The 22,212-nt window shown below is 51.8% G+C and overlaps 1 protein-coding gene across 8 annotated transcripts; it reads right to left on the reverse strand.

Annotated features, from left to right (window-relative positions):
• Window positions 1–1,121: 1,121 nt before the first annotated feature.
• LIG3 (DNA ligase 3) lies at window positions 1,122–22,206 on the reverse strand. 8 transcript variants are annotated; one of them, XM_047706107.1, is made up of 20 exons: window positions 22,083–22,206; window positions 19,478–20,031; window positions 17,093–17,236; window positions 15,106–15,303; window positions 13,998–14,149; window positions 12,930–13,096; window positions 12,767–12,844; window positions 12,158–12,326; window positions 10,469–10,624; window positions 8,439–8,570; window positions 7,813–7,892; window positions 6,773–6,860; window positions 6,322–6,399; window positions 5,883–6,006; window positions 5,137–5,279; window positions 4,736–4,810; window positions 4,155–4,301; window positions 3,471–3,678; window positions 3,027–3,094; window positions 1,122–1,940 (listed from the first exon to the last, which is right to left on the reverse strand). In XM_047706107.1, the coding sequence occupies exons 2-20, from the start codon at window positions 20,025–20,027 to the stop codon at window positions 1,707–1,709; spliced, it is 2,991 nt and encodes a 996-aa protein (XP_047562063.1). In that variant the 5' UTR covers window positions 20,028–20,031; window positions 22,083–22,206; the 3' UTR covers window positions 1,122–1,706. The 8 variants fall into 8 exon arrangements, with proteins under 8 accessions (XP_047562063.1, XP_047562067.1, XP_047562070.1 ...); XM_047706111.1 differs by having other exon boundaries at window positions 22,087–22,177; XM_047706114.1 differs by lacking the exon at window positions 22,083–22,206 and adding an exon at window positions 21,784–21,916.
• Window positions 22,207–22,212: the final 6 nt, after the last annotated feature.

Genomic DNA, 22,212 nt, shown 5'->3' on the forward strand with positions numbered 1-22,212 from the left:
TGGCTTTTGTCTCCGCAAAGGATAGAATAAAGGGAGTCTTATCCTCCGTACTCTCGCTAGACTGAATGGTGCCTATTCAAAAACACCAGTGTGCTGGGCCAGAGTCAGGGCAGTACCAATCCCTCCTGCCCCCTCTTCCCAACACATCTTAACGGGCAGGTAGAGACCCCCAGATCGGGTTAGGGCCGGCCTCTACGCTGACTGACTAAGCAGCCTCCCAGTAGAATATTAGCTTAGTTGAGCACCCTGGAGGAGGGCCGGGGGAGGTAGTGGTCCTCAATCTTACAGGCCCACTCAAGCATGTTCCAGAAGTTGAGTCTCATTACCTTAACTCACAGGGGATGGACAAACAAGCCTGACAACCTGTTGCTAGTAAGAAAAAAAGAGAACGGACTCTAAAGAGTCAGCAGAACTGAACTCCCGGACGCCAGTCTGGAACGAGGAGACCACCTGAGGAGCCTGTCCCAGCTTGACAGGACTGTGAGCCAGGCCCGTGCTGGTTGCGTCCCGTGAGGCGGCCAGAGTTCGTGCGCTCTTGGCAGCGGCCTGTGGATTTAGGAGCCGTTCTCCCCACGCCTCTGGGAGGGACGGAGGGTCACACGCTCAAGAACTCAGGTGTGAACCAGGCCTGGTGCTGCACTAGCCAGCGTGGACGTTCCTAGCCCCACGTGACCATGGAAGGCTGAGGTAAAACCAAAACTTGAGTTCCTCCGTGGTGTCGGCTGCTGAGCACCTGATAGGTGGCTAAGCGTGCCTCGTTTATTTTGGCCAGGTAAGATCTACAAGGTGTTTCCATTGCCACGAAAAGTTCTACTGAATACACTCCTCTCCACGGAACTGTTTTCCTTTTATTCCAATAAACCAGCCTTGGGTGGCATGGGAGCCTTTCTTGGTAAGGAGGCCGTATAGGTTTTGTCCTTGAGTAGGTTTTTTATTTTAAAGACCAGTCTTATTTACAAATGTAGGGGAGGGAGAGCCTCCTGGAGTCCTGTATTTCCCAGTGGAGTAGCTCCAATAACCTCCCTTTTCTTATAAAGCCCCGTTTTCCTACCTGATCCTGGTTCCCTCCCTTCAAACCAGGACCCACACCCTGTAAGAGGAGAACACAGAGAATTAAGTCATAAAATTCATTTTGTTTTCTTTCAAAGGAGGCTACGTTCCTGGCAAAAAGGGCCAGGCTGAATACAAGTCTTGCCAAATAATAAGAACATTTCTGAGAGCAGTCTTTTAAATACAACTTTAAAACCAGCCTGCAAGTGAAGGGGCAGGTAGCTGTGCTCTGAGCTTTAAAAGTTCAGCGTCACTCCGTGCCTGACCACTAGGGGGCCTACGGGGGAGAAGGGGTGAAGGACCGGGTAACTGAAAGGTATTTTATTTATAGGAAAAAAAAAACAACAAAAAAACCCCCAACTTTTAAAAGAAAACAGAAATACAACCAAACCAGCACCCAGATCAGAAAGATCTATATAAACCAGCAGGAGACACAGACTTCCCCGGCGGCACCCGCAGCCATGAAGTCCTGGCTGGGAAGAGACCACGGCTGGTAGGTTCTGGAAGACGCACTGCTTGGAGAAGAAAGGCCATTTCCCCAACCCCCCACCGCACCCTCCCCCAAGGCCCCACCACTGTGTTCTTGCCTTCGCCTGCTGGCCCAGGCCCACCCCCAAATGAAGCAGAGTGTGTGTGGGCAAGGGAGGGCCGCAGTCCTAGCAGGGGGCCACCAGCCTTCGTTTCCGGATACAGGCCCAAATCCACTCCGGGGAGACCTGCTGGGCCTCAGGGTTCTTGTCCCTGCTACCCAGCACATGTGTGGCTGAGGCCATGTCAAATTCCTGCACCAGGTCCCCATCGAATGCCACAAAGTAGCGTCTGAGACGGCTGAAGTCTGGTGTGGAGGGTGGCAGGTAGAGCCGCACCCCAGTGAAGATGTCCAGCAGCACCTGCAAATGCGCAGCGGTCAGGCCGGGGCTCCACCCAGCGCAGCACAGGCAGGCAGGAAGGAGGTCTGAGAACCAGAGCCAGAGACGGAGGGAGCCATCTCAGAGCTGACTGGAGGAAAGGACCATGTATCAAAGCCCCAGTCCCCCAGCCACTCCAGAGGGCACATACTGCATCGGTCTAGAAGAAAAGGAGCATGGCTGGGTCCCCACACTGGGGACCTGGAGAAGAGGAGAAGGTGTCTATTATAGCACCACCCAGGGGGCAGGGCCAGTGGCTCTCAGACTCCATGACGCTGGCCGACGGAGCAGTGCGCGGCACACAGGCAGCTAGACATGGGGGTTAGGAGCCCTGCTCTGCTGTGGACGGGGGCAGGGGCTTCCAGTAGGGAAAAGATGGGAAAAGTTCCCTACTTCTGCTGGGGACTGGGTGCAGACTCCACTTGGCAATCTCCGATGCTGGCTTTGGCTAGGGGGAGGAGGACTGTTGGGTCCATCACACCGGACAGAGATCCAGTGTTTACCTCTGTACCCTATGGGCCAGCAGCTCCCCCAGGGCTGAGCCTAACTGCCACATTCAGGAGCAGCTCAACGACTGTTTTCAGACCAAAGACAAACGGGGGAGGACAAGAAGGGAAGGGCGTTGCAGGTAGGAGGCCAGTCACCCGGCCAGTGCCCCTGCCCTGCTCCTCGGGGTGGGGCTGGTTCTGCTTTGGCCCTGAGCACAAACTCACACAGCTGCACTCCACCCAGACCAGGCTCTCTCCCTTCTCTTTAATGCAAACTGGGACTTGGGACCTGCAGCCTCTCTCAGTGAGGCTGGGCTGTTCTATCTCCTGCCTGCTGGCACGGCTCTCCTTCCTCTGTTCGGGCTGGCCGGCCGCCTCTGCAAGGCAACGAGAGGGCACAGGGTGGAGCGGCTGTCCCGCGGGACAGGCCCGGGGTGGGTGAGCAGGTACCGCAGGCCACAGGGTCTGGCCGTCAGTCCCCAAAACACCTTCACTCCTCCCAGTGCCCAAGGGCAGAGGGCTGGGAACACGAAGATCCGGGCCAGAAGGGCCCCTGGGACACTGCCATTCTTCCCCTCACCTTTGCTGGGCACGCGGTCTCATCGGGAGCCTTCCGCTTCTGCCCCACTTTCACAGTCCGCTGGTGGCCTGTGGGAGACAGCCTGCGATGAGAACCAGAGTGGGGAGGAAAGCTGCTACCCCTGAGGTCAGGGCAGCCGAGGGAGAGGCCAGGTCCCGGCTCTGCTGGGAGTCTGGGGGAGCTGGCCAAGGAGGCTCTCGGCGGGTAAGGCCTCTAGGTCGGAGGCGGTTCATCCCCAGGTCTGACAGGCTCTCCCAGGAGCTGGTCACTCAGTTCTACTGAGCAGATGGAGGAGCTTGTGGCTGGACACACCACAGGAATGGTTTCCGGGTCTGCGGCAGTGGACAGAGCGAACCATGTGACCTCAGAGCTGCCTGGCAAGACTGGGTCCCCATCCTCTGAGCTCTGCCTTCACAGCACACTCTTCACCACCCACCCCCTTACCGCCTCTGCTGTTGGGGCTACTCGGCCTTCCTCCTGCCTTCTTGGCACTGGTGGAGGGCTGCTTCAGGGAGGCCTTGGAGGCCTTGTGAGCCCCCGCAGGCCCCGAGGTACCCTGGTTCTCTCCACTGCTGCCCCCTGTGGTGGAGCTCCCCTCCTCTCCGGCCGCTACCGTGAAGCTCGCTCTCTCCTTGGACAGCTGGTACAGTTCCTGTGTGGGGGGGTGACACCGAATGTCAGGGGCTCTCATCCTCTTCCTAGCCACTGGCCTCTGAAGCGGGTTAGGCCCATGGGGCTGAGGAATAAAGAGGAGAGAGAAATGGCAGGGAATAGAGGCTGGCTTTCTTGGTGCTTTTCTAAATTTTGGCCATTCCTTGGATCATGGGTACAAATCACTGTTCTCTGTCCCCTGGTTCTTAACAGCATCGTAGACTATAGCCTGGGGCCCAGCCCTGAGCAGTAGAGCAGAAGGCTGAGAACAGCACACTCAGCTCTCTCCTCTGAGGCCCTGGGGCAGACAGGTCTCCCTCCACTGCCCTCTGTGCCCTGTCTCGGTGGATGGCGGTGGGGGGCTGGGCAGAGACATACGGGGGGCAGGGGGAGAAGAGAACACATGAGCAGGCCAGAGAGCCAGGGTTCCGAGGCTGGGACAGTGGGGGACAACACACATGCAATAGATGTTGGCACCTTGAGTTGGGGGAGGTTAGTGGCAGATTTCCAGTCCTTATCATCACGGATGCAGGTGCAACGTGGGAATCGGATGGAGATCCCGTCGGCTGTGTGAGCCTCAGACTTGGAGAACTCTGCCCCTGTGATCTCCCACACGGCAGCTTTCTGTCAGGATTCAGTCACTGGTTAAGAAGGAACCCCCCGGCCCCACCACCACCAACCAGCAAGAAGCAATACAGACCAGCACTGGCTAACAGGCTGGAGATGGGTTCTAGTCCCACTGTTGCTGCTGATGCTATGGGACCCGAGGGAAGTTCCAGCTCTCCTCTTGGGCCTCAGTTTCTCTGTCAGTGCATGGAAGGAAGTGGCCCAGGTAGCTTCCAGAGCAAACCATTTCTGTGTGTCTGGGGGATGGCTGGTCTCATCCTGCCCCTACTAAGGACAATTCCTCAGTGTGGACTGGCCCGTCCCTTGGCTGAACAGTCCAGATCCCCATCCTGGGCTGGGCTGTCAGTGAGGCGGAGATGGCTCTCTGTGAGGCCAGACAATCCACAAGCGCCTCCTGCGGGCAGGAGACGCCCAGGCCCCTTGGCTGGTACCTTTGGGTCTGGGACTATAAAGTCAGGATAGTAGATCTTGTTGATTTTCAGCCAGCTGGGTATCTTGCTGGGATCCTGAAAAAGAAAAGATGCTGTCCTGGGCCCTTCCCAAGCCAAAACAAAACTTAAACCCCCCTTCATGAGGGGCTTGTGTGAAGAGGTGACTTTTCACAGAAAGCTGACCCTCACCCCATGGGATCCTCCCTGCCCCGAGACGGCGTGGCCAGGGGGGCATGCGGGCCAGTTTCCACAAGGTCGGCCCTCAAAGCCTCTAAAGGCCTACAATTCCCATGGCCAAGCAGCAGCTCTCCTTTCTGAGGACACAGATAAACGATAAGCACAACCAGTCTCGGGGACGAGGTCCAGTCCAGGTGTCTGGGACGAACAGCTCCCTTCCTCACCTTGCTGATCTTCACCATGTCCAGTTCCTTCTGCAGGCGGGCGAGGGTTGCGTCATCATGGCCTCCTGCACACTTGGTGACCGTGCACCACTTCTGGCTGCTTGGGTCATAGCAGCCCATGAGGAAGATGGACATCATGCCACCTGGGGGCGGGAACATGGGTGAGTTAAGTGGTGGATGGAGGGAGCCACTGCCACCAGCCCCACATGCCCAGTGAGGGGCAGCCTGCTGGAGGGGAAAGACCTGAGCCTTGGCATCAGAGAGCCGAGCTCACCTCCTGGGTCTACCTCCTGCTAGCTGTACAAGTTTAACCTATACGAGCCCCATTCTCCTTTTCAGTATACTGGAGCTCATCATGTATAACTTGTTAAGCTCTGGTGAGGAGTAAAAAATTAAATAGAGTCTAGCACACAGTTGACTCCTCAGAGCCCAGCTTTCCTGCCAGTCAGGAGATTCTGAGGTTTTTCCCTGAGGAGAAAGTGACTAGGCCCCCAGAAACTAGCCGACGGTGAGCTTCCTTGTGCCAAATAGCATGGGGTATTCCTGCCTGACACCTCCCTGCCCAAGTCTGTAACTCTCCAGTGTCCCTGCCTAGGTGACATGCTGGGTTGGGGCCCTTGATCCCACAGCTGTGGGCATCATGACCGGCCATGCTGGCAGATCAAGCCGATAAAAAGGCCAGCTACACCTTGAGTGGTGGTGCCTTTCAAAGAAGTACCATCCTGGGGGCTGGAGGCCATTCTGACCTTTGCTCCCTTGCCCATAGAAGGCCCCAAGGACCACCAGGTCAGCTGTGTCAGCCATGGCCCCCTCGTTCAAATAGTCTTTCTTCACTTTCAGCCAGTGCCGCTTTCCAGGCTCATATGTACCCTGAGGGAAGAGCAGGAGAGAGACCTCAAACTAGAATGGAAACTCTAGGAGGGTGGGATTTACCTCTTCATTTGACATATCGGCTTTACCAGTGCCCACTCCACTCTGAGCAAGAACCCTTAGCTGCCGTCCCAGGGAACATACACGAACCCATCCTCCAGATCTGGAACAGAGCCAGTGAAACCCTGGAAAGGCGGCCCTGCCACACCCAACCCTGGCCACCTCAGACCGCCACCGCCCTCTGCTGGCCAGGGCTGGAAAGGCTGGGGGAGGCAGCCCGTGGGAGAAAGCAAGCACAGGGTGTGAGCAGCTCACCTTCACATCCTTCAGCACCAGCCCTTCCAGCCCCTCTCGGATGACCCGGTTGATCATGTCAGCCAAGTCTGCAGCTTTCTGAGGGTAACAGAGAGACGCTAAGGTTGGTGTGTGAACAGAGAGCACCACGGTGGGAAGGTGGTGGTGGTTCCCTTTTGCACACTAGTAAAGCACCTGCTGCAAATACCCCAACTTGGACACATGAACAATGGTCTTGCAAAGCAGGAGTTCTCCCAACCAGAAAGTGGCTGCAGCTTTGAGACACAGGGAGCCCAGCTAGGAAGGATGTTTCAGGCCCTGTCCTTGTAGGTGGAGACTAGGAAACAACCTATACATAGTGGCAGCCCCCATGAGAAAATGAGGACTCATTCTCCCCGTCACATCTGACCAGGGGTTCTCTGCCCTGCTTTTAAACCACCAGGCTGCTGTCTGGGGTGGGGTCTTTACTCACAGTGACTTGCTTCATTTCTGAGAACATGATCCGGTTGGGAATTTCAACCATGTTATCATGAAGAAACTTCCGCCGCTCACACAGAGGCCTAAGGGGGACGAGAGAGCGGAGGTCAGGTCAGGACCCTCCCACCCCATTCAGAGTGTTGAGGAGGGAGGGGCATAACCAACTGCTGCTTCAAGACAGGGTCTGCTGTGGCTCCAAGCCCCCAGCCTCACAGTTCTGCCTGTTGGGATGATAAGGGTTCCCTTGCAACCGAACACGGACAACCATGAGCTGTCGTACAAAGCCACTTCATCCTTGCAGTGCCTATTTCTGTCATGGAGCCGCGGGAGAACTGGCCTCTAGCCCAGACCCACATGAAAAATGACTCCCACTCTCATTTTTCATCCATGCAGCCGCTGCCCCACCACCGCTGGCCCCCAAGCCCAAGGCCGGGTGGTTCTCTGGACTGAAGTCCAAGGCCCAACAAGTCTTTCCCCTTCCCCTCTTATCTTCTCCCCCTCCCCACTCAGTGATGGGGCCAGTGTGAGAGGGTGGGAGAGGGACACATGTCTAGGTGTGCAAGGGGCCAATCCTGGTTTCTCATACCCAAGAATCTGCATGCAGTGAAGTTAAGACCGCTAGTTCTCCCTCAGATGGTCCCCACCTCCAGGCCTCTTCTAGTCCCAGCTTCCTGGCCACCTCTCCCGAAAGCAAAACAGGGCTAAAAAGCATCTGCCTTATGCCCCCATGGGTGCTGTCTGAGACCCTATAGTGTTCACAGTTTGTTTCTCTCAATAGTCCACTTTGCTAGAGCACAGAAACTTCTGTGGGGATCTGGGTATCCTCTCTCTGAATTAAGCTCTCAGGAGACCCAGTCAGCAAAATGGCTCTCACAGTCAGTGGGGAGTTGAGTGTGTGGCAAGTATGCAACCTCTTGGCTCCCTCCTCCCCAGTTCTTGGGTACAAAGAGGCATATGCTTCAGCCCCTTCCCCTCCTTCCTGTCCAATCTGAACCCCCACCCCTCCTAACCCAGGAACCAAAAGCAGATCTCTACCTGTCCATCAGGCTGACATCATTGAAGTAGATACAATCAAAAACAAACAGGCAAACATTAGCATCCTGGAAGGCAGCTTTCTGTAAGGGGAAACGAGGTAGTAGATACATGAGGCCCAAAAATAAGTGGGTATAAAACATGGACCCAGGGGGCTCAGTTGTTAAGTGTCTGCCTTCGGCTCAGGTCATGATCCCAGCGTCCTGGGATCGAGCCCCACATCAGGCTCCCTGCTTGGCTGGAAGCCTGCTTTCCCTCTCTCACTCCCCCTGCCTGTGTTCCCTCTCTTGCTGTGTCTCTGTCAAATAAATAAATAAAATCTTTAAAACAAAAAACACGGACCCGGGAAGCAGTGGACAGAACAGTCCTGTATGTGTTCGGACGCCCCCGGGCCACAAGGGCACTTGGCAGACAGTCCAAAATGGAAACCAACCCAATTCTGAGTTCCCAATACTAGCTCCTTTTATGTAAAAAACAAAAAACATGTCTAAACTCAGGGCTAAATTCAGAAACAAAGAATAAGCCCCACCCTGAGCGGATTCCCCTCCGCCGAGAGCAAGGGCACACAAAGATACATGTACACGTGCTCAAAGCAGCTCAGTCCTGCACACCGGGCACTGGGCCGGTACCTTGTGCACTCCGAGAGTCCCAAAGGGCAGTGGTTTGCCCGTCTTCGTGTCAATCAAGAGCACCTCGGAGTCCAAGATCATGCTATGGCCTCCAGGAAAAGCCTGAGGGATGTAGTCCTTGAAGTGGGCCACCTGGGGGGCAGAAAGGGGACTCAGGTGAGGGAAGAACGGGCGGCAGTGACCTAAAGCTGAGCCAGAAAGCAAAAGCCAGGCCCCAGAATGAACACAGAACACCAATATGTGGAAGCCAAACTCATGTGCAAAACACACCTATGCCTTAGCAGCCACTGAGATGAGAGGAGAGGCGCGTTTGCGACCCAGGAAAAGCTCAGCCTGGATGGAACCACTCTGGGCCATGGAGGAGAGTTGGGGGGAAAAAGGAAGAAAGTATGTGGAGGAGGAGGTAGGGGTGGACAAATGTGGAAGGGAGGAATAAACATGGGCAGGCAGACATTTGTCGGGGAGAACAGGTGAGCTTTTATAAAAAGATGGATGGAAAGGAGTAAATGAACCCTCTCCGGAGCAGCAAGGAAACAGGAGGGTCTTCTCCGAGTGGGAGCTCAGAACCCACAGCCATCTTCTAAATGAGTAAGAGAGGATGTTTGCAATCAATAGTCTTTCCCGATACAGGCAGGACCCCAGTCTCTGGGATCCCATTCAGGGAGTAGTCTCACTGAACCCAGGGCGGCCCCTGCCAAGCGCTGCCAGTGGTAAGTTCCAGTGACCACGACTGGGCCTGAGTCCTCCCCTGGGCAGGGTACACAGGCCCTCACAACCTATGATGCTTGGAGCAGGGAAAGGAAAGGCCTGTCCCGCTGTCCCACTTGGCTTCAATCCTCAACCCAGCTCCTTACAAATCACAAGTACAAGAGAGACCCAGGACAGCTGGCGAGGGAGAGCAGGGCCCAGACTTCTTCCAGGTAACAGAAGGGCCCACCGGGCAGCTCCCCAGGAGCAGTTCCGGGGCAGTTTTACTGGGCCCCATGGAGGCCAATGCTTAGCTCTCCTCCGGACACCTGAAATAAACAGCCCAATGCTAAGAGGTCCAGCAGGAAGGCAAGGGTGAGGGCAGCACAGGAGTCCCACGACACATCCCCTTCACCCCCAGGGCTCTGAAGAATAGAGTCGGTGCTGGCGCCTGGGTGGCTCAGTGGGTTAAAGCCTCTACCTTCGGCTCAGGCCACGATCCCAGGGTCCTGGGATCGAGCCCCGCATCGGGCTCTCTGCTCGGCAGGGAGCCTGCTTCCCTTCCTCTCTCTCTGCCTGCCTCTCTACTTGTGATCTCTGTCAAATAAATAAATAAAATCTTAAAAAAAAAAAAAAAAAGAATGGAGTCGGTCCTAGTAGAGAAGGGGCAGCTAGCACAGGAAGTCCCATTACTCACTAGCTACTGGGGCCAGATGTTCCAGCTGCTTTTCCCTGAGGAAAGTCCAAAGACTCACAGAGGCCCTGGGTGCTGAGAAGGACTAAGGGGCGAGGTTCTTAATGCCCCTTAAAGGACAGGAGTCTGGGCTCTCATTTGTCCCCGCTGGACTGTGTTTACATCAGAATGTAAGCTTCCAAGTACTTCTGTCCTTTTTTCACTACTGCACACCCACTACCAAGAACAGTGCCTAGCCCAGACTAAGCCCTCAATAAAGGTTTATCAAACAGACTCATGAAGGACAGCCTACCAGCCCTCTGTCCCCGGGAGGTAATTTAGCACTGGGGAGCACATAGGACATGGAAACACAAAAGAGAAGCACTGCAAGTCGCTTGCCAAGTGAGCTCACTGTCCTAGCATCACTGTGGGCAAGGGGAGCGTCACCATCCCCTGGGGCTCTGTGCTGACTAACCCATGTCTGGGCTCTTCGGCTGTCCCCATGGAGCAGCCCTTCATTGTAAGACTCCAAAAACAAATAGATTCCTTCAATGATTACAAAATAAACTCAACTATGGCCCAGAGCTGAAATGACTATGGAACCCCAGCCTTGAGGTTCTTCAGGGCAGGAAGAGAAGGCCAGTCCCTGCAGAGAAGAAGGGACCCATACCTTGTGAGGCAGGACAGGCTTGAGGCTGCGGCTGAAGTAGTTGAAGTGGTCCCCGTTCTTATGCACCTGCACTCGCTCCCCATCGTACTTGATCTCAGAAAACATGCCGTTAGGACACTTCTTCATCGCGTGCTCGATGGACTTGCAGGCCTCAGCCTTGGGGTGGGGAAAGAAAAGCCTGTAGACTTACAGGTGCTCCTCAGTGGGGGCTGCTCAGCATGGAGAGCCCCAGAGTCCAGGTCCTGGGGCCTGCCGACCAGAGGATAACCTGAGACCAGGCCGCTGAAGAGGCAAGGGGAATGGACAAGGCTAGGCAGTGCCATATTTGGACTACAGCGTTGCAACAGCAGACACGGGAGCTGGCTTTTTGAAGACCACAAACGTGGTCTATTTTAGAGCAAATAAAATTCCACTGAAACAGCATTTCATTTTTTTCTCAGTAATTCAGGATCTTGCACGGCCTTGGCTTGCTATTAAATGCATCTGTTATCTCAGCACAGGAGGTGTGTAGAGGGGAGGAGAGGGTGTAGGTGTCAGGGAGGCTGGCAGGGTGGCAGCGGCGAGGGATCCCTAGGACAGGACACAGGAGGGCTTCTTCACTTCCTAGCGCCATCCTGACTCAAGCTGACGATGGCCAACCATCTCAGCGGTGGGGGGTTGTACATGTCAGGTCATACACATAATTTCACTGCATCCTTGATGTGCTATCTTACGTAAGAGACATGGATTTCATTCTATGGATGGGAAAACAGAAGCCTGAAGAGCCTAAGTCCCCACTTAAAGGTACACAGCTCATCTAGGGCAGGAATGACACTCACGGCTGGGCCCAACTCCAAAGTCTGTGTGGTTCAGCACAAAGCTATCTACCCCATGCCACTCTTGGAATAAATGAGAGGTTTTAAAACAGACTCCAAGAAAAATTCCTATAAAGGGCAGAAAGGCCACTACTGCAGGTGACAGAAGTCCTGTCCCCAGGATGGAGATCCCACTACTTTGGGGCTGGCTGTCCCACATTCCGGGTAAGATAGGACACTTCCCTAACCCAAACACAGAAGCCTAACCACAGGCTGTAGTATGTAATGCACAGGCAGAGATCATGAAAGTCACTACGCCCCGCTGGGGCAACCCCACAGCTCTCACTGGGCATGGCAGCACTGGTGGAGGCCCCCATTGCACAGAGGAACCAACGTAGAAAGGGAAGCCCAGTTCTCATGAAATGAGCAGAGGCTCAAGATGATCTTGGTCAGACATGATCTTCATTCCTTAAGCTTCCTCTTTCCAGAAGGAAGAGGCCAAGGCCCCTGATCCTCGGAAGCCAGGCTCTGCCGCCACCTCTCAGAGCTACTTCAGGGTAGGTCACAGAAACTTAGGAGTTAATTAACACACTCAGCTGTCTTCAGGAAAGATGACCAGTCAGCCACTCTAAGTAGATGCTTCAGAAGGCTTCGTACCACATTCACATGAGGAAATGAAAAACCCAGAAAGGCTTAGCAACTCATTCAAGATCCTATACCCTGCTGGTGGCCGAGCTAGGCCTCAAGCTTAGACGTCTCTGCTAAACCACACTGTCTTCTCCTTCACCTTTAGAGCCCTGTGGAGATTCACATCTGCACTGTGCCTGGCCCCAATCCTCCAGATCTCACAAGGAAGATCAGAACATCTGGAGCGGGGCCAGAGCAGCAGCCTTACCAGCATGGGCTGCACTGGCGTCATCAGGGAAGCCTGGACGCTCAGAGCTCGTCTCCGGCCTGGCTCCTTCTCCACCTCCTGCTCATTGCGGAGGACCCTCTCCACCACGTCCTGCAGGTTGCGCGAGGCTTTGAAGGCTTCATAGGCATTGGGGTCAAGGGCATCTAACCTGTCAAGGCAGAGAGGAGCAAAGAAACAAAAACCACTGGTCAGTTCTCACAGAAAGGAGGGATCTCAGTATAGCGGGAAAGCTAATGTTCCACTTTCTAAAGCCTTTCTCAGGGGAAAATGCTCTTGCAAAACTTAGCAATTTTGAGATCCTGGGTCTACGTGGATGCCACCTTAGCTAAGATGGGCTGGAGTGGGCAAGCAATTCAGACAGATTTACTGAATCTATTCTGTACTTTCAATTCTAACAACTGCATGAGAAGGTCATCATGACATTTTATATGAGAAAAGATAGGCTGAGCTAGGTCCAAGTGATAGGCCAAGCAGGAAGGAGCAAGGTAGAATTAGGACTTGAATCCACCTCAGGACTCTGAAGTCCTGACGCCAGACGGCAACAAAGGAAGTGAGCAGCTTGGCTGTCAGGGGAGGGCTGGTACTCACACGTGCTTTGCACCCGAGTTCATTTTCAGATCATGTTTGATCAATCTGATGATGCACTTGAGGTCATTGGCTGTACACCTAGGGGTGAGGCACATTCAACTTGGTCTTCCTTCCCCGGTGACTCCATCTCCCTATGCCCATCCCCATCAGGCAGCTCCCCCACCTCAAGGCAATGTCCTGCAGGGCCTGCTGCTGCTCCTCCTCCCTGGTGAGCCTGGAGAGCCGAAGGAGGAACTCGTCCACCTCCTGGATGGTAAGGAAGCTCTTGGCAGCTGGGGGGAAAGACTTGCTCTGCTCAAAGAAGACTCTGATTGTCTCTGACACGTCGCCCTGTCTCCAAAAACCAAAATGGCTGTAACCCCAGAGTGGCTAAGTGCATCCCTCCAGCCCCCAGGACGAACGATGAACCAGAGATTTTAAACCTCACTTCTGTCCCCACCACACACATATTAACCTCGTTCTTGGAGAATCTATCCCACCCACAGTTCCTGGAAAGGGCACCTCTATCCACCAAAGGATCTGGCCACCTGCCTTCACTGAGGGATGATGCAAGGACTAATCCAGAACTGAGCCAATCTGATTCCTGTTAGAACCTGAACCTAGAGGGACACCTGGGTGGTTCAGGCAATTAAGTGTTTGACTCTTGATTTCGGCTCAGGTCACGATCTCAGGGTTGTGAGACTGAGCCCCCTCTCGGGGGGGGGGGGGGAGCCTGCTTAAGATTCTTTCCCTCCCTCTGCTCCTCCCCCACGACCCCCCCTCCCCTTCTCTCTCAAAAAGAAAATATTTTTAAAAAATAAAGAATTTTAACTAAGAAACAAATATGGTCAACAGATAAAGGGGTGGGGGGATTGCCTGAATAGAAACTTTCCATGTTGCCAAAGCTGGAGTCATGAACAAACAAAAGCTGAATATTATACCAAGTTATACTGAAAAAAAGCAAGAAAAAGTAGGGTCCAGAATGGCAACCCTAGGAGAGACTATGGGAGGTCTGAAATTTAGTCCCTCAAGATCCAGGCCTCTCGGGACTCTGCAGGAGTAGGACTGCAGTCCTCAGAACCTTGTGAAACTGACAGCTGCTGCCTCACACTCAGCTCTCATAAAGGAAGCTTGCTCAAACAGGTTTCAGTTTCCCAAAACAGTATGTGCCCCAACCAGAAAAAAGAGGTTTCAGGTGCCTGGCTTGGCAGAACCCCACCTGGAATGCCGCCTACCCTCCCTTTCCTCTGACCTGCTCTAGGTCTCGTGCCATATCATCTGGGTTGCAGTTAAAAATGCGGCTGAAAAGCTTCACAATCTGCTTATCGTTCAAGTTGTACACACTCTTAATAACACCTGGCAGCAGCAGCTTCACTGTTAGGTACACGTCACCGTGGAAACCATCTGGAGACAGAAGAATGGAGGCCTTCCTGAGAAATGGAGCTTAAACTAATACATATACAAACTCAAGGAACCGAGAGAGAGGTCTACGTCATGGTCTGTGCTGCCAGAATGCCCTGTGCGTTTTTGTTACAGTGCTAGAGGCCATAGCATTTGGTGGCTTGTGGCTCACGTGTCTCCCTCCTCTGGCTGAGCTCCCACAGGGCAGGGCCAAACTTCCAGTTCAGCATCCCCAGTGAGGAGCACATTACAGATGCTCAGAGATGATTTGTCAGATGAATCAAGGAACTGGAAGATTCTATTCCAGCTGTGCACATGGGTCACAAAAATCTGATCAAATGTGCAGGACAGTAAACTTTCCTCTTGGTCAAATGCACATGTTCTTCTAGCTTCCTGGGGATAAAGTAAGGGCAGAAGAGTAGCGATACCAATGTGAACTGGTGCATTCTTCATGGGGCCCAATAAGAAGTAAAAATGTAGAGTTCTCAGCTCAAAATTAAGAATTTCAAGGGGCGCCTGGCTGGGCGCTTGACAGAGCATGCAACTCTTGATCTCAGGTTGTAAGTTCGAGCCCCACCGTTGGGTATAGAGATTACTTAAAAATGAAAAATATTTAGGACACCTGGGTGGCTAAGTTGGCTGGGCATTTGCCTTTGGCTCGGGTTGTGATCCCAGAGTCCCCGATCAAGCCCGGATTCAGACTCCCTGCTCAGCGGGGAGTTTGCTTCTCCCTCCCTCCCGCCCCCACCCCTGCGTGCAAGCTCCAAGCCCGCTCTCTTCCAATAAAACCTTTAAAAAATAATTTAAAAAAAAGAAACAGGGAATTTCAAGACGGTATTAACAAAGGATTAAACCAAGCATGAGGTCCCGTGCAACTGTACGATTCACACAGCAATGAAACCAGCCATGGCTCTGAGCTCTTAAGAGGAAAAGCCCATCCAGGATGTTCTAGGCCCCACCTCCTGCTGAACCTTTCCGAAGAAAGTCCTGGATGATCTGGGTCTTCGTGTTGTAGCTAGGATTCTCAGCCACCATGGCACACAACTTCCGAAACTCACGTAGCAGACAATCCTTGTGCTTGGGGTCACATCTGCTTGAGGACAGACTTGCCTTAGGGGGAGGGCTTGCACGGGCTGCTCCAGAGTTGTTGGGCTTGGCTGTTGGGAGAGAGAAACAACAGGGATGATTCATCTGCTTTGCTGAGACGGAAGAAAGGGAAACTAGGAAGCACTCTGCTGGCACTCTATATGGAGCTGCACTGCAGTGCCCAAATTAGCCCTGTGGGGTGGAGACCCTCATGCCCATCTCACAGATAGGGCAAGAGGCATCACAGTGGTTAACGGTAAAGAAACAATGGCTTCACGCCGGTACAGAGGCCCAGCTGCTGTGCGTTTCTTTACTCAAGCACCACAGAGAACAAGTGAACCTCAGAGCAATGGTAAAGCTGCAGAAAAGTGGGGATGAGGACAGAAGAAGAAACAAAGGGACATGTTAGTTGGAGGGAGACTGACGCAGACTGACAGGCTGGAAGGAGCCTTAAAGATGACCTGGTTCCATCTCTTCTATGAGGAGCCCATATGAGAGAAGGCATGCCCGAGCCCTGGCCACTCCCACCCACCCATCCCTGCTTCTCAGTGCCAAAATAAAAGGTAGTCAGCAAGCAAGACTTTCCTCCAGACACCCCCAAATAAATGCACAACTCCTGAGTGACCCTCTCTCCCCTCCTTTATACAGCACATTTCGTTCTGCAAGCTTGCAAGAGAGCCATTAGCAAGCAGGCTGCTGATGTAAGCTTCCTCTTGTCTGGGGTCTGTAAATTCTAAATCCATCCTCATCTCTGACCCGGCATCTGAAGAGGATTTCAGGGGACAAAATTCCAAAGCGTCAATGCTGAGCAGGCTGCAAGACTTTAGAATGCCCCACTTCTCTCAGCTCCTCCCAAATTTCCCTCCCTGGGACCCGGGTCCATCCAGGAATGTGCTGTCCTTATTGCCACGCCGACCCCTCTGTATTTCTGGCTTTGGCCTACCACCAAACAAAAAACAAACCTCGGAGTTTTAAAATAAGAAAATCCCACAGAATCAAGGCAATTTTTGCAATCTTCTCTCCAGTAGTCCTCGTGAGAATACTGTAGGGTAAAGGAGGCAGCTACTACTGTTCCCCCTTCAGATGACGCCACAGAGGCTCCAAGGGAAAGCCACCTGCCCCCTTGAGCAAGCTGTCAAATGACAGCCCTGGGACCAGAACCCAGGTCTCCCGACTTCAAGTCTGTACTTCTTTCACTCACTTAAAGTTACCTCTCCAAACAATTTCTGAGTCCATGTGTTTGACTTTACTTTCTTCACCTGAGTCAGTCACAAGAATGTCTCCAAATAAGGGCACCAGGGTGCAGGGTAAAAAAGCACAGGTGTTGGGAGTTAAGCAGACCTCACCATCAATACTAACTCCATAATGAACCAGACACCAGCTTCATTCGTCAGATGGGCCTCATAAAAGTACTTCCCAAGGTTACCTGAAGAACAGACGAAGCTACAAAGTAAAAGCCCCTTCCCAATGCTACCTATTACGTAAGGCCATGCAGGACATCTTCCACACTCTCATCTTTGGTTGGGCAAGGTTAGGGATGCGATTTCTCAAAATCCTTTCATCACCAAAATACAAGGAAGTTATAGGGCAGGTTATAATCATCTCCATCTGACCCAGGTGACTACTTCAAGGGGGAAAAAGTCTTGAAAACACAAACATCTTTTGGCTGCAACAGAGATTAATGTATTTTAAAATATGCCAGTGGAATGCTGAAAATAAGGCATTACCTTCCCCTGCTCAGAGGGAAGCAAATTATGAATGAGGTGATTGGTAGCACAGAATTTTCACTCTTAGTCAGAATCTCAAATAGGAGTCCAAATTAGGAGGGCTGTAACAGCTAAAGTATCTCTAATCTCTCACCTGAAAAACCAGAAAATTTCCGGGGATTGCTATTGGTGACGAGTGAGGCACCTTTCACTGGAGAGGTCACCTGGCCAGTGGCTGTCAGCTTAGCCTGGACGACGGCTTTCTTCTTTGGTGTGCCTGTTGCCTTAGAAGACAGATCTGCAGGACCCACCCCCAGAAAAAGTATGTTTCAGTGAAAGATCCCTGAGAAAAGCTTTCAAAGAATTTTAACAACTGTTCTTAACAGCCTTGCTGGGTAAGTTACTACTACGGCATTACTCCAAGGTTGGTTGTGGACTGGCTATACTTCTTGAGTGGAGGTAGTGGGTAAGAGATTCCTGGGTGGGGGGGTAGTGTTCGGGGGACAAAAGACCCCATTACTCTTTAACTATTAGTAACTTATATTTTCATCAGCACTCTCCACCTCTTATCCCATATATGATGATCTCCAGATTTGGGTAGAATCAGAACCCCCCTTTCCACAGATAAAACCTGGGGATCTCAGCTCCAATTTATAGCCCCAATTTACAGATTAACAAAAAAGTAAAATGAAGATGGAGAACAGAGCATGAGATTGGCACAGGCACGGAAAGTCCCAGCTGCTGTGTTTTTTGAGCTGTGTGAGTTTGGGACTCTACCTTGTTTTCCTCTTCCTCTGAAGATTAGTCAGAAGTGGCAAAGGCTGGAGCCAATGGCCAAGTCAGGGCACAGCAGGATGAGGAACTTGAGAAAGAAGTATATGCAAAGTAGCTTTCTCTCTTCGAAATCTTTTCTCCTCTCAAAGAACAACGATACGCAGGTGCCCATTTTTAGAGCTACTGCCACAGTCCTCCCACAGTGACCAGAACTATACTTAATTGAAGATATGAATATTACTTTAAAGATGAGCACATGGAAGGTCATAAAGGACTAACTGGATTTGGAAGTATTGGTGTAAGATTTCTAAAATATACACACGTGAATATGCATGTATATGTGTGCATATATATGTATCTGTGTATATGCATGTGTTTGCGTGTGTATATGCATGTGTTTGTGTGTAAATATCTATTTTTCCAGTTCTGTCTGCTTAAAGGTCTAAAGGCAAAGATACCTCATGGCAACAAGGATACACAGCATCTAGATTTTGGTCTCTAAAGCCATTCCCCCACTAATAGGAACCAGGATTCTTCAGAGAAATGGGCTGGTTCCAGAGCTGTGGTAGGATACATATAAGGTAAGCCTAAGAGGGGCACCTGGCTGGCTCAGCCAGTGGAGTACATGACTCTTGATCTTGGGGTTGTGAGTTCAAGTCCCACAATGGGTGTAGAGGTTACTTAAAATCTTTAAAAAAAAAAAAAAAAGTAAGGTAAGCCTAAGAGCATACTATTATGCTATAAAGTAAAAAAGTACTTTAAAACATTAAAAAAAAAAAAAAAAAAAAAGAGGCAGGCATCCAGGACACAGAAACCAGATCAAAGGCTTTCCCAAGTGGCCCAATATGGGACAATTAAGTACCGAAATAATAAAATACAGTAAAATTATAAGCACAGGAAAAAGTAATCTGTGAATCCATATGATAATAAATTGAAAGATAAGAGGGGGTTATGGTAGGTACTCTATTCTTCAAAAATATCAATGTGATGAAAGAAAAACTATGGAAGAGTTCTGGATTAAAGGAGGCCAAAGAGACAACAAAATGTGATACCTGATCCCAGAGTGGGATTCTACTGTGAAGGGGAAAAAAGCTACAAAAGATATTGTTTGACTAATAGACAAAACTGGAATACAAATGGTGCATTAAAGTATTACATAAAGGATCAATTTACCAGAGTTGATTGCCGTGTTATGGTCACAAGAGAGAATATTCCTGTTCTTAAGATACATGCACTGAAGGGGTGCCTGGGTAGCTCAGTGGGTTAAAATGTTTGCCTTCAGCTCAGGTCATGATCCCAGGGTCCTAGAATCGAGCCCCGCATCAGGCTCTCCACTCAGCAGGGAACCTGCTTCCCCTCCTCTCTATGCCTGCCTCTCTGCCTACTTATGATCTCTGTCAAATAAATAAATAAAATCTTAAAAAAAAAAAAAGGATATATGCGCTAAAATATTTAAAGGCAAAGGCCAAAATATGTGTAACATACTCTAAAATGGTTCAGGAAAAAAACAAGCTGTGCACGTGTGGAAAGAGGAACAGTGCACATAAGAACACAAATGATAATGCAAAGAGAACAAATGTTAACAGGTATGTCTTAGGCAAAAGCTTATGAGCTTTCTTTTTTCTTTTTTTATTCTCACAACTTTTCTGAGTTTGAAATTCTTTCCAAAAAATTAAAAAAGGAAAGAAGAAAGAAAAAAATGGGACTCTACTATCCTTTTTTCTCTCAGCACCATTACAATGGAAAAGCAGTGGTCCCCACCCACCTGCAATGTGCTGGCTTATCTGTTCCTTCTCATTGTCTTCCAGCTCTTCCCAGCCTTCCAGCTCCGTGAGGTCCTCAATTCTTTTTGTGGTGGCCCGAGCCCGCTCCAGTTTCTCAAACATGCATTTAATGTGATACCACTCTTTCATATCGCCCCCGGACTCTGAGAAGGGATTGGGCACCACTTTGCCGATCCTGCATACCCCCTTCACAATCTTTTCCTTGCACTTTTTGCAGCCAGCTGTGCCACGCTTGGCATAGTCCACACAGAACCGTTGCTCGGCCATCTCACAGGGGCCACGGCAGAGTCCCACATGCGCCCCTGGCAAGAAAACAAGGCAGGTGGCACGTGGTCTTAGATGGCCTTCCTGGAATGACAGAGCAGGCTTTCTTCTCTGGAGGAGGCAGGGCCCATCAAGCAGATCTGTTTCTGACCAATGGCTGAATTGTCTTCTGTCAGGCCAGTGATGTTGCTCTCGGAACAGGCTCAGTTCTTTTCGCCCCAGTGCGCGGAGGGCTGATGGGAAGAGGATCTTGGAAGTCAAAGTCATACAGCTGCATGAAAGTGTAAGACACAAGAAGAGTGAGATATAAATGAGGAGCTGGCTACTACATCCCCAAAGCCCACAGCCCTCCTACAGTCCATGCTGACTAACCAAACATTTCCCAAAGCATTAAAGATTTATTGCGTACAGGATGAACAAAAGGAAAGTTCAGTTTGCAGAAGGAGGTTCAAATATCTAATGTACACATGTACATCTAGTAAATCACAATAAAGAGAATCAAATCCAAACAACATAAAAAAGCTTTTCTCAGGCCATCAGCAATACCTGATACTTTTAATGGATGATGACTGTTAAATATTACAAGATCCTGAAGTTTCTTTCTAGTCACCAAGAAAAATTACATGATGTTTGTGAGGTTTTTAACGTGAAGTAGAACATATATGCCACCCTCAGAAAATAATTAAGTCACTATACCAATCTATGATGTAATCAGATGACCCATATTGAGAGGCAGTTAAATGGAATCTAGAACCAGAAAGCCTGGGTTCATATTGTAGCTCATTAGCTGTGTGACCTTGGTAGGTTACTTAACCTAACCTCTCCCTCCCTCAATTTCTTCAACTGTCAAAATGTGGATAACAAAACTACCTAACTTGTCACTCTAAGAGTAAAGCCCTTAGAAAAGAGCTGGGCATAGAGCACAAGTTCAGGACACATTAGCCCTTATGACCATCAGTAAAGCAGTTATCCTTCAAGCAGAGACTCCCTATGGGCAATCAGCCTGTTCATAATGTACTTGAATCAGGGAATGCTGAAGCAACTGGACACCAAGAATCAAAGGAACTGATAAATCACTCCAAATGAAAGCAGGGATTATGTCCACACGGTATCCTCCAGACCTTTTTATATTCATGTTTTCTAAAGTATTTTCATTTTTCTAATTATAAATATCGAAATTATTTCCAACCTGCACATGCTTTGTAGTAGAAGTCCTTATTGGTTTTTAACGACAAGCCCGCTTTACTTCCCGTAGTGGGGAGCAGGTGGATGGGAATCGGGTTTGGGAGTAGGGACGGTGACTTTCCAGTTTAGGGACTGTTAATTTCTGAGAACTCCCTTAACTCATCTTCGTCTCGGTTTTCTCATTTCTAAATAGGGAAAATAATACCTACTTCACGGGATGACTGGGAAAATTAGAATGAGCCGATGGAAAGGCTGGGGGATGGGTGGGCTCTGAACTCCCTGAAAATGTACACAAAATGCGCGTATTCATAAATGTACATTTTGTTGGAGAGACGGTCTATAACCCCTAGAAGTTCAAGAACTACAGTGGTGCGGTATGTGAGTCCGGCAGGTCCATCAGAGGAGCTCAGAACGAATTCGGCTTCCACACTGTCCTCAGGAGAGCGTTTGGGTAGCGTGCCCCCCTCCCCTCCACGGGCCCGAGGCCCAGGCCGACCGGGGCCACGAGGAGGCACCCTGAGGCTCGGAGCAAGCCCGTCCGCCCCGCGCCGCCCGCCCCCCCTCAGCGGCCGCGGCGCAGCGTTCCCTCCAGGGTGGTCGAGAACGAAACCGCTAGGGCCCCAAGGCAGCCCGGGTGGGAAGCGAGCGCCCTGCAACCACAGTTCCCGGGGGGGCTTCCCCGACGCCTTCCGGGAGCGAGCAGGGGCTACCGGCCGGCGCGGACGCGCGGAGGAGGCGGGGAAGCGAGATCCTCGGTTCCGGTGGGCGGGGGGCGCAAGGACACAGCTCGGGGCGGGGGAAGGGGCCACGACGAACGGAGAAAGGCTCCCAAGCTCGCACCAGGGAGCACCGGCTTCGGACGTACAGGTCCGGGCGGGCTAGAGGGGCCCCACAGGGGCCTCGGGGACCCTCCCACTCGCGGAGCCGCGAGGGTCCCGGGGAGCTACGGGCCAACTCCCGTGGGCTCCCGGGGGGCCGCCACGTCACGGAGGGTGTGCCCCGGGGCTCGGCGGGAGGGCGGGGGAAGAGCCGAGGGGGCCGGTTCCCAGGCCGCGCCGAGCCCCGGATCCCCGGGACGCCAGGCCACCGCCCTCCCGGTTGTCCGGGCCCGTCGCGCCCGCCGCGCCCGCCCCTCACCTGCCTTCCCAGCTCCTGCGCACACCGCAGGCCTCACACTCGGCGCCCACAGGCCGCACGCCACCACGACGGTTGTAGCGCCTGTCTCTTTAAATCCGGGTCCTAGAGCCCGCCTCAGCGCGCAGGCGCA

The sequence above is a fragment of the Lutra lutra genome, chromosome 16 (genome assembly GCF_902655055.1).
Source record: "Lutra lutra chromosome 16, mLutLut1.2, whole genome shotgun sequence".
In the NCBI taxonomy this organism is placed as follows: domain Eukaryota; kingdom Metazoa; phylum Chordata; class Mammalia; order Carnivora; family Mustelidae; genus Lutra; species Lutra lutra.